Raw genomic sequence first — 12,900 nt, forward strand, 5'->3', positions numbered from 1 at the left:
TACTTATCTTGCTATCTATCTATATCTGTATATGAATATATGTGCATATATATAATTTATTTATAATATACATATTTATCATTCTAATTACATTTTTTTCTAATTGCCTGTCTTTCCTCACTAACTTCACAAAGATGGGATATTCATTATGTCCACTGACAGATCCCAAGTACTAAGCACAAAGTAAGTGTTCAAAACAATTTGCTATGCCCATGAATACATATTAATTCTAATGTCGATGTATAAATGTTCCGTAAAATAGTCTCTAATTTAATAGACACTAATACAAAACTTTTATATTATTTACTGAATAATTTGTCTTAAGCATAACATCTACACCTCAATTAAATTCTACTACATAAGATAAATCAACTTATAACTGACACCATCACTTCTAAAAACTTTCAAACATCCTTACCTACAGCTAAACCACATTCAGAAGAATGAAAAAATATTCTCTAACCTGTGAAAACAGCAAAAAAGTTGCTGATTACGTCTAAGCTGATACCTCTAGTTTACTATAAAACTAAATAAACACTGTAACCAAAAGAACCAGGTTTCAGACAAAAAAAAAAAAATTAAACTATCTGGTTCAAATAGAAAATATATGTTTAGGAGAATATCAAGTAAAATTCATCACTTAATTTAAAATATGCTATTTAACTTGTACAGAACACAAACTTTTAGGATCTCCATGTTTCCTTGACAACTATACTCTGTCTTCACAACTCTACTTTGCAAATACCACAATTTAATCCAAAATTCTACTTTATTTTCACAACCTTTTCATTTTCATGAATCATAGTTAATTCCCTTTTCTTTTCCATATTTAACTCTCAGTTCCTCAGGTTCTTTGCATATCTTAACAATTCATTTTAATCCTACCAACTCTCTTTCAATTCTTTCTACTATATTTTAATCCTTCATTTATTGTGTTACAGAATTCTAATTGTTCATTTAAATATTTACCTAAAATTCTTCCTCCCTCTCTCCAGAATTTATTTTATTTCATACTTTAATTCCAGTCTTATTCAATCATAGTTTTAAAGCAATCTCCTCTTGTAACACAGAATTTTTTTGATCCCCAAAATTAATAGGATGAATATTTTCAGAAATTAGAGTTTACAGATAAAATACAGAATGCCCAGTTAAACCTGAATTTCAGATAAACAACAATTTTTAGTATAAGTATGATCCATGCAATATTTGGGACAAAACCAAAAACTAAAATAAAATTATGAGGTCTATGTATACTAAAAGATTATTCACTGTTGATCTAAAATTCAAATTTAACTGTGTGCCCTGTATATTTATCTACTAAATATGGCAACCCTTTTGGGTATACACCATTATGGTACACGATCCAGGGTCAGTTCCAACTGGTTGACGCCCAAGTTGCATCAATTATTACATATCATGAATATCACCCCTGAAAACAACATTGATAATCAAATTATTCTTATTTCCTCTTTTATTCTATTATTGAATAGTATTGAATAGTTCATAAAATAAAATTATCAGCTGAAAAAAATCAGACAAAGCTAGCATCCATGCAGTTCTCCTTGTCATCCAATCACGCAAAGGACAATCTCTATTGAGTCAACAGTAAATGCATAACCTATCTTATAATACTGGCACTGTTCTCCCAACAAAAGCTTGTAAAGTAAATGCAAAGTAAAAGTTTAGGTAAATTAAAATTTGCAGAAAAACTGAAAGTACTTTTATATAAGCAATTATACTTCATTCTGAAAAAATAAAAGGTAGCAGTATTCATAATGCCCAATAAAGGTTTGGCCTGGCCTGGGCTTATTTAAAGTTAATATTTTCTTATTCAGAATTTATTAAAAGCACTCTAAAAAGTTATTGAAATATCTCTATAGAACAAACCTATATGCCCAATGACAAATAACTTATTGATACACTGAGTTTATATATTCTCAAATCAGTCCTATGTGGCAAACATATATATTACAAAAATAATCATTCATAAATTTGTATATCAGTAACATAAGGCATTTAGGATAGTCTTATTACCGAAAAATATCCAGCCTAAAAATTAGACTGAAAATCTGAAAAAAAAAAAAAAAGAAAACTTACTTCAGGACCATTTGAAAAGAACTGTAGTTAAAAGTATATCCACCAATCACCCACATAAATTTCCCATGTAGAACAGCTTTATGGGAAGCCCGACCTACAGAAGGACTGAAGGGTTTAACATTTGGCAGAATCCAGTAAGACTCAGTGGAAGGAACATTCAAAGAACAATCAGGACCTATTTAAAAAAATCAAACAACACAATGCATTAAACAAAGACCTTAGATTGTAGAAATAGAATACATGGATTAAGAGAAGTTAAGAATCCAATGCTCATCGTATTAATAAATATAATGTACATAAATGGTCTGAAATATAACTTACAGGAAAAACTCTAAAAGCAAATGTAATGCTTAGAGAGGAAAAAAATCATACACTCAAATCAGACTTGGATACGTTCAAATAAATAATACAATCTGAAAGAATTACTTAAATGATATAAATTTCAGATTTATTTCAGTATCCTAATAGGATATTAGAACAGAAAACAATGTACTCAAATCCCAGTTCTGTCTCTTACTAAAAGTGTGAGCTTGGGAAAGTCTCCTTACCTTTGCCACCAACAAGCCTTCATCTATAAAACCGAAATAACAATCTATCTCCTATGGATTATTATAAATGTTTAATTTTTTTAAAGACAGTGGAAATTAAAGCATTCATAAATTGTAAACTATTAAAGAAATAGAAAAATAAAATTACATTTTTTCTTAGCACATTCTTATTAAGAACAACCAAAATTGGCATCAGTAGAGAGGCTTATTATCCTCAAACAGAAAAAATTATTATGCATAATAAAATAAAAACTATTAATGAGTGCAGGATAACGTAACTACTCTAAGTTAAAAACACTGCCTTTTCCTATCCACATTCATGATGTTACTCATGAGTCTTGGTTCCTCATCTGTAAAATGTAGCAGGCTAGGCTAGATCAGTGTTTCTCAAACTTAAGTTATGGAAGGAATGCTCCTAAAGGAAATGTATTTTCATCAAATTTAAGGGCTCACAGATTATTTTAATTCTAATGAAACTAATATGCTTAAACAAAAACTAGAAATAAATTCCTTATGTTTAAAGTCCTTTTATAAATATAAAATCAACATAAACTTATAAATTATGTATATAAACAAATATAAAATCATTAAAATTAATTTTTGCTTAAAATGATGGGTGGTGGTGTTGTGCTCAAAGTAAATCATTGGTCCTAAGTGGAAAATGATATCAATTCCATAGCACCTTTTTTATGCAACTTTAAGATACCTATATTATTTTGACAACATAATTCTCCCAGCACTTTTCTTTCATTTATCTTTTACAAACCTTTTTTATCCATATAATATGCCATAACATCTGCTGACCTTCACTTATCACAAAAGTATCAGTACTCTTCAATATTCTTTTTAGCCTGCAATAAGGATACTACTTGGTCCTAACTAAATAGTCAACACAAATGCTGGCACTGCAATCAAGTGGCATTTTTACATAATTATGAGATCAATCACTTGATGTTAAATTTGCTTATATCAGAAAGTTTTAGATTATCACTGAATCACAAAATTTTAAAGCTTCCAAACAGACCGTAATTTCAGAAATATTAGCCTTTACAGTTTTTATTTTCTCATTTGTTCACTCACCCATGCATTCATCCATTCATTTTCCAAGTCCTTTTCAATGCTTACATTCTATGAGTCTGTATTTTTCAGGTACAAATTAGATAGCACCCTAGATTATCTCTTTGATAACAACACAATCTTTTAAATCAAATATAGAAAACTTTATAATTTCTGAGTGAAAAGACTGTGAACTATTCCCTGGTAACCAAAGAAATTAAAGGAACACACTGATTTTTTTTTTTTTTTAAAGTTAAACTACAATTCTAAACCACTTAGAACTCATTTAACTCAGGTTGGCAAGCAACAGCCCATGAGCAAAATCCAACCCACTACCTGTTTTTGGAATAAGGTTTCTTAAGAACACAGTATGCTCATTCATTTAAGTATTACTTATGGCTACTTCTGCAGTACTCAGCAGAGTTGAGTAGTTGCAACAGATATCACACAATTCCCAAAGCCGAAAATAGTTACTATGTGGCCTTCTACAGAAAAGTTTACCAACCTCTAACTTAACTGAAGAGAAATAAATCATATGGACATTACACGTAAGTGGTATACCTAATTGGTCTAAATGCTATATCTTGTTTTCTTAAAAAGAAAAATGTAGATTTATTTTAAATCAGGAATAATAAAGCAAAAAGAGTAAAATGCTAATAATAGGTTAATCTGGGTAAAGGGCACTTGTATATTCTTTGTACTATTTTTTTTTTCAATTTTAGGTATTTTAGGTATCTATTCTTTTTTAAAATTTGTTTATTTTATTTACTTATTATTTTAGGCTGCACTGGGCCTTCGTTGCTGCGCACAGGTTTTCTCTACTTGCGGTGAGCAGGGGCTGCTCTTTGTTGCAGTGCGCGGACTTCTCATTGTTGTGGAGCACGGGCTCTAGGCACGCAGGCGTCAATAGTTGTGGCATGCGGGCTCAGTAGCTGTGGCTCGCAGGCTCTAGAGAGCAGGGCTCTACATGTAATCACAAGTGTCCTTGTAAGAGAGATTTGACTACAGAAGGAGAAATCAATACTACCACTGAAGCAGGATGCTGTGCTCCATGCTTTGGAGATGGAGTCGGGGAAAAGAGCTAATGAATGTAGGGACTGAAACTCTACTACTGGAAAAGTCAAGGATGCAGATTCTTTCTTAGAGCCTCAGAAGGAGTGTGATCCTGCAAACACCTTGATTTGGGCTCAGTGAAACATATTTCAGACTTCTAACTTCCAGAATGGTAAGAGAATAATAAATGTGTGTTAAGACACCAAGTCTGTGGTAATTTGTTACAGCAATTATAGGAAACTAATGCTAATAACTAAATTTATTTTATTTATTAACTTCAGATAAATACTGTTATTTAATACAAGAAATTGGATTTTAGAGATTTTTAAATTTTTACTCTATAGTCTAAAATATCTACTTTTCTATGCAAACCAGCAGTCAAATTCTTCCTCTTTGTTACTACCTTATTTTATGTAACTTCTAGCAGTTATTAGAAGGAATGGTCTATAGCCAAACTCTACAGATTGTCTTTATTTTACTCTAAATTAATAAGTTTATAAACAGAAAGATTTATGAATATGACTTAAAAGTGTAAGGAAAAATAGATGTCTTAATTTGTAGTTTTCTGCACTCATAACTGAAATGATTAAAAATGTAAATTTATAAACTGAATATTAATTTAAAACACAAATAACTATAGAGAACACTTTATACACACAAAGGCTTCACCACCCATTAAATATCATTTAAAGCCATCCAAGACTCCCTTTTTATAAAAACACATCCATGAAAAATCTACCACTTCATTATCTGTCCTGTTATGGAACATCTCTGCATAATTCTCCCTGCATAACTTTTATCAATCAATATGGGAATCTCCTCAAGGTAAGCAGATCACAGCTGTCTTGAAAAAGATGTAATAAACTAATTCACATTACAGTGGGTTTTCATAAAGATTTAATGTGCTACCTTTTCCATGGGTTAATCCAAAGAGCATAAATGAATTTCTAATGATGTAACTTTCGGCATTAGTGACAGGCTACTGCGAGACAAATTTCTGACACTGTTCTACAATCCAAAGTGGAATTATACTCATCCCTCTTAAATTTATACCTCCATCCTCACAATCTCTCTTGAATTCCAGACTCAAACTGAAACTACCCACATGACATTTCCGCTTGGATGTCTCATAATCATCTCAAACTTAACATGTCCAAAACTAAAATCTTGACTTTTTTCCCTCCCAAATCTGCTCCTTCACCAGTGTTTACCATCTCAGTAAATGGTACTTCCATTTACCCGTTGCTCAGGGCAAAGATCTTGGAGCTATTCTTGAGTTCTCTTTTTCTCCCACACCCATATCCAACAAGTCCTGGACTGACATTCATTTCGTATGCAGGAATACAGCCTTTCCAACTGTTAAAACATGGAAATGCTTCACTGATTGTTAAGTAGATGCTGCTGCAGGTACCAGGCCTTCCCCTTCCCAGTTCCCCTGGCCCCTCTGAGATAATCCAGACTCTCCGCAAAAGACAGCTAAAGGGATAATGCCTGGCACAGCATGGCTCATCCAGGATCCTGCCCCAGTGCTAAAGTCAGCATCAGTTTTGATTGGTTGGTGTCTAAGTGTCTGTACCTTACCAATTATAAACATTTTTAAATTCGATCACCTCTACCAGGCTCTAAACACTGATCTTTCCCTTTCCAACTACCATCCTAGTACAAGCCACCATCCAATCTCACCTGGACTACTTACTGCAATAGTCTCCAAACTGGTCTCCTTATTTCCATTCTTGCTGCCTTCCTATCACATTCAACTCTCCACAATGCAACCAGAATGATTAAAAATATAAATTTCCCTACTCAAAATCTTTCAATGATTTCCCATCACACTAAAAATAAAAATCCTTAACACGGCCCACAACTCTTATATGACTGGCCTCAGTATTCACTTACTGCATGCATGAATGAATGAATGAATGAAAATAACCTTAGAGCCATAAAAGATTAAGAGCAAGAGCTATGAAGTCAAACCTCGCTTTCCAACTTATTAGCTATGAAACCTTGGATGAATTAACTTCTCTAAACTTCAGTTTAATCATGGAGATTATACGCAGAAGAACATAGGATTCTGTGAAAATAAAATAAGATTGAATGAGATTGTACTTAATATTAAATACTATAATGAAACCTTAATAATAGTAACATTATTACTATTATGAAGTCCATCCTCTCATTTTAATATACAAGGAAACTAAGTATAATTAAGTCTACAGGCAAAATACGTTAATGAAGCCTAGCATTATTAGGTATGGTAAATATACATGCCAAAACAAAACAGTAAAATTACAACTAAAAATTTCTATAATCAGAGATAAATACAATTGAGAAATAATTGCAAAGGACAAAACCTAGAATAAAGGAAGTATTACAAAGTTTTGAAAGTTTCTCCAAAGCAATTCCAGAACTACTGAGTTATATTTTCTTCCTTCCCAAAGTAGTCTATTTTGCACTGGAAAAGTTTTTCTAAGGGACTCTATCTCTGTTTTGATACTGGAAATCAGTACAAAAATTTTATTTGCTTTATACAAATTAGTTTTATAAAATAACTTTTCTTCCATAAAGAAGGATAAAATGTAAAGTCTTCAAGTGAGTTTAACAGCAAATCCCTGAATAGTACCTCTAGTGTAGTATAACAGCTAGATTTCTTTGGTTGTAAGCCACAGAAACTACTTTGGGCTAGGTTAAGGAAAAATGGGTATTTGTTGAAAAAACATGGGGAAATTCAAAGTATTTTTAAAAAGAGGCTGAAAACCAAGCTTAAAATAGACAGGTATCTGGATTTATCATCCCATCAAGACTACTCTCAATGAGTGAAAGGCAATTTCCCACACAGAAACTGGACTGCTAATAGGAAAGGAAAAGTATTCTGAAAAGGAAGATTTGAAGAGAGGTACATGTAACTTCCTGTAATCACTCCAGAAATAGTCTTATGATCACATTGAATCTGAAGTTCTCCACAATAAAAGGCAAAATGAGATACTAACATCATTGCAAGAGTCCTATCTTCTAACATCACCAGACAATTTTGATTTTGTTTCAGTTTCCAAAGTATTCTAAACATTTGCTAGGCCCATAAAACCAATCTCCAAAGGACAGTTATCAACTTTAGTGTATTTTAAATGTCCACAGCTGTTCTGACAATATTCTAATTTTACAGAACAATGAATTTGTGAGTGGTAATCACTACACCAGATCTGTTCCAAGAATACTTGGTTCTCACAGTTTAGGTCAATGATGTGATTACAGTATGGAAAGGAACTGCCCTTCTGTTAGCAAAGATCAGTGCTTTCCAATTACTATTTTTGAGTTGTGAAAGGCTTGCAAACAAAGCTTTATAGACTGGTTCTGATTAGCTGAAAATGACAAGTACAGAGATAGCTGGGATTGAAAGCAGGATTTGTTTATCCCACCTATCTAAGTCAGAGGCAATAAAGTAAGTGGTTGTAAATATTTCAACATTAGGTAACCTTCCACAAGGAAGGAACCTATGTCTAGCACAGAATATTCTGTGAATTTTATTGTAACCCACAGCCCTTTGTTCTATTCTCTCTCTCTACACTCCCTTCCCTCATGATCTCATCTGATCTCATGGCTTTAAGTATCATCAACCATTTCCAATTTAACATTTTAAAGCCAATCAGCCCCAAACAGTACAGACCTCTCTCCACTAAACTCCAACTGCCTTTTCAACATCTCCTCTTGGATGTCTAAAAGACATCTCAAACGTTAACATACCAAATTCAAACTGATCTTCCTCCTAAAATCTTCCTCATGTCAACTGATGACAACTCTATCTTACTCTAAGGTCAAAAAAATCTTCAAGTCATCCTTGACTTTTTTCTTTCTCCCATCCCCCATATCCAATGCATCAACAAATCCTATTAACCCTGTTTTAAAATCACATTCAGTATTAAGCAATTCTTACCTTCCTTGCTGCCTGTCCACACTACTATCGTTTCTCATCTAAATTATAATTACAGTAGTAGTCTCTTAACTGGTACTCTGCTTTCGTAGTCTATTCTCGATATAGAAGTCAACAGGAACCTTTTAAAACTAAGTCAGACTATATCAATTGTCTGCTCAAAATTCTACAATGGCTCCCCATTTAACTTAGCGTAAAAGTCAAAATCCTTCCAACAGCCTACAACACTAAGGCTTAGCTCATCTAGCTCCATTCCTCACAAACCTCCATCACTCCAGCACCTTACCTCCATATCCTCGATCATCTCCTTGCTCTGCAACTTCTCTGAGCTCACATCTGACAACCTGCCCCTCAGTCATTCAATTCCAGGCACACTGGCCTTGTGCTGGCCCTCACACACACCAGGCATGTTCCTGCCTTAGGGCCTTTGCCAATGGCTACTCCCTCAGCCTGAAATGCCCTTCTCCTAAATATCTATAGAGCTAACTCCCTCACTTGCTTCAAGTCTTTACTCAAATGTCACCTTCTCAATAAGGCCTAACCTGATCATTTTATTTAAAATTGTAACTCCCATCCCTAGATCTACCTATCCCTCCTTCTCAGCTCCACCTTATTTTTCCATTACACTTATCCCTTTCTAAAATATTATATGTATAATATATATGTTATGTTGATTATCTATGGTCTGTCTCTCTTAGCTCGAATGTAAGATCCACAAGGATCTTTACTTTATTTGTTCTGTGATGTATTCAAAGGTCCTAGAATAGTACCTAGCACTTGGAAGAAGCTCTAAAATTTTTGTTACATAAAATGAACAAAAATAAATGAATGAATTAGTAAATAAAGCGTGTTATGTATACATCCTCAATACTATTTTTATTTTTAAACAACTTTTCAAGTAGCTGAGGAATAAAAACTTATTGTATTGGCTCTTGCAAAAAGTTGGATTTGCTGTTTTTGCTGGGTGGGGAAAATGAACAAAACGAGAAGAATTTAATCTAGCACATTATCTGTTGCTTGTCTCTCCACAAAGTTAAATAGAGAGATCACATTCATTATTATTAAATTTCTAAAGGGAAACGTAAGCTATGCTATGGATTTCTTTAAAGCAACCTATAGTCTCGTGTACTTATACACACTATCCTAAAGTAACTAATTCTGTCCTAATATGTTACGTGACTAACCCAGAAAAAAAATAATGTATGATAAAATATTCATGGATCTGAGCTAAAAGATTTTATATTTTTCTAAAACAAACAAAATCATCAAGTTTTTACAATTTAAATAATGCCATGGAATCTAAGTGTGTGCTCTGGTAGTCAATACTGCCACCCAATGGCAAATGCTAAAATCTAAAACCAAAGGACTGAAAGAAAATAACTGACCAGATGCTCAAATTCAAATGTTTCCCTCAATATTTAAAATTATGCTTTATGTATCAAGTAAATTGCCTAAGTTATTGGAGTACTAGTCTTCTAAAACATCTATACTTGAATGTCCACATATCACTAAACCAGCAACTAATACATTTCTAATTCATTCATTCAACAACAACAACAAAATTTGAGTGCCTACTACACAACAGGCACTACAGAAGATGCTGTAGACATAAAGGTGATCAAAACATAGTCATTCTTAACTTCATGGAGTTTGTATTCCAGTAGGAAAGATAATAAAGAATCACACAAACATAAATGTGATAAAAGCTATAAATTTAAAAGACAGGGTCCTATGAAAGCACGTGGGGGGATGTGACCCAGTCTTAGAATGTTAAGAGGTGAGGGTGTTGTAGGGGGAAGTGCAGAAACAAGAAAGGCCTTGAAATATTTAGGGACAAAGAACATTCAAGGAGCTGAGATAAATCCAAAGTGTAACTTTCAATAAAGAATAGGAAACACTATAAAAAACTATCAAATTACCCGATTTACATATGAAGATACTGTCTTTTAATCAATCATCTAAAGGCTGAAAACAACCAACTTCAATTCTTACATGAGAACAGTGTCTGAACCGCACTGAAAAGGAACAGTGAATATCTATAAAGAATATCCTGAAGACATGTAAAAGGACTGACGATAGGATTGAACAGGGCATTCTGGAATAGGAAAGGACCAGGGACAAATTTTAAATGGCTAAGCAATGGTCTTGTATATAAAACCTGGTAACCTGTTTTTCATCTCTATAAAACAGGTGGAAAATGTTTTGTTGTAATAGATTAAGAATTGTACCCTGAAGGCTGCTCATTTTTCTTTTCAACCTGTCTACTCCTACCATCTATTCCACATTGCAAAGTTTTTCTGAGTAGGCATGAGAGAACTATTCAGCCCATTCCTTGTCAATTATGGCAACAATCTACACTTTAAAATACTTTATTTGGATTTTTTTATTTATTTAGAAGATTCCAATCATTTGAACCCCCTTCCTAGTTTGGGAAAATCTCTCACTGTGTGAATTTTGTTCAGAAACAGAATCCTTTCCCACTACACAATTCAGAAAAGTTAAATTCTCTATTTCTATATCTCAAGGCAGCCAAGCAAGTCATGGATAAGACCTAAGTTTAGCCAAGTAGGTTTTACTAAGCAGGCCTTCAAATCTTCAAAAGTAATACAAAGATGTGGGGAGAATTTAGAATTTTTTCTACCCAAGCCTGTAGCATACAGTATCCACAGTAAAGACACCAGTGGTGGTACCCCAGGGTCCAGTGGCAGTAACAGGAATATCCTAATCAAACTTCCCTGTGGCTTCATCTTTGCTGGGAACCAACCCACCTAGCCTTCTGTTACACCGACCCCTTTCTAACCAAGGTTTTTCCAGCCTTCCCATCTCCTTTGTGAGCTACCCAATATCCTTTTCTACTAGTCAGATTACAGGTTTAGAGAACAAAAAATAAGTTGCTTAAAAAAACTAAAAGTTAATTCCTCTCTCATAAAACATTCTAGAGGCAAATGGGCAAGTGCTACTGCTTACTACAGTTACTGCCATTTACCAGCCATTAGAAAAGATCTCAATGATGTAAAATTCCCACACAGCACTTCCACTCACATCCTACTTACCTAAACTTAGCACAATAACCATACTAGACGCAAGGAAGGTGGAAAAATATGATCTGTAGCCGAAGACCATGTGCTGAGCTAAAAACTCAGTCAATCCTATCACTAAAAAGAAGGCAAGAATGAATGCTGGGAGATAGTGGTCCCTGACATACTTTCCAGTAACTGCCTTTTCTGCTCAGATAAGCCAGAACTGTTTCTGTTGTTTACAATCAAATCAAAGACTTACAGTGGTTCCGATTTTTTAAAGTTATGTAAGAGAGAAACCTGGAGCCACTCTGATTAGGGAGTTGACGGGAGTCGGGGGGTGGGAACACACCATATCTGAGAGTCTGCTTTGAAAATTAATGTTCTACTGTATTATTTACATATGAACATAAATCCAATTTATTATATCTTGATTTTCATGCCTTTTAAAAATTCCTCAGGACTTCCCTGGTGGCCCAGTAGTTGAGAATCCGCGCTTCCACTGGATGGGGCACAGGTTCAATCCCTGATAGGGGAACTATGATCCTGCATGCCACATGGTGTAGCCAAAAAAAAAAAAAAAAAAAAACCCTCATCTATCCGAATGTTTGGAAGCCATCTTAAAAGAAAAAATGCTCTTCAAAGTTGTCTTTTTCCCTCTTGTGACTTATTAAGACTTAAATTTTATTAAGTGAAAGATGTCACAGAAGCAGATGAATCCACACAGGTCTCTACCCTTTAAGTAATCTATTTGATATGTATATATCATTGTCTTTGAAGACTATACATTATGACAAAATTAAACATTATACAATCAACTTGTACGCTTTTCAAAATGTTGCACTAACATTTTCTATATTCTTTACTATTTCAGCTTTTGGTTGTTACAAGTGCTTTCCACAGAAAAAGGGGGACAGTTGACTTTAATGGTGCCATCTAGTCTTAAAATATACTCCTATTGCCTAAAACAGTAAAAAGGTGAAAGCAGATGGTTAAGGAAGAAAGACTTAGATGAGAAAGTTAAGGGGGAAAAAAGTATAGTAATGGCTAAGCAAAACTCTTAGGAGATGCTACACAGAAAAACTAAACTTGGAAAACAAGGAGATGTGAAGCCTAGGTGAGACAAGCACTAGAGAAATGTGAGGAAGGGGATTCAAGACTTAACAAAAACCTAGGCTTTTCCTCTGTATTCTCTTAATAAAAT

At 33.7% G+C, this 12,900-nt stretch overlaps 1 protein-coding gene across 1 annotated transcript in view; it reads right to left on the reverse strand.

The window, feature by feature from the left end:
- The window catches only part of ATRNL1 (attractin like 1), a 713,182-nt gene that overhangs the window by 661,813 nt on the left and 38,469 nt on the right, over positions 1–12,900 (reverse strand). The window contains exon 6 of the mRNA XM_007469606.1: positions 2,098–2,272. Coding sequence (XP_007469668.1) covers positions 2,098–2,272 — 175 coding nt within the window. The remainder of the gene's footprint in view (positions 1–2,097; positions 2,273–12,900) is intronic.

This window comes from Lipotes vexillifer, unplaced genomic scaffold, assembly GCF_000442215.2.
Source record: "Lipotes vexillifer unplaced genomic scaffold, Lipotes_vexillifer_v1.1 scaffold240, whole genome shotgun sequence".
NCBI lineage: Eukaryota > Metazoa > Chordata > Mammalia > Artiodactyla > Lipotidae > Lipotes > Lipotes vexillifer.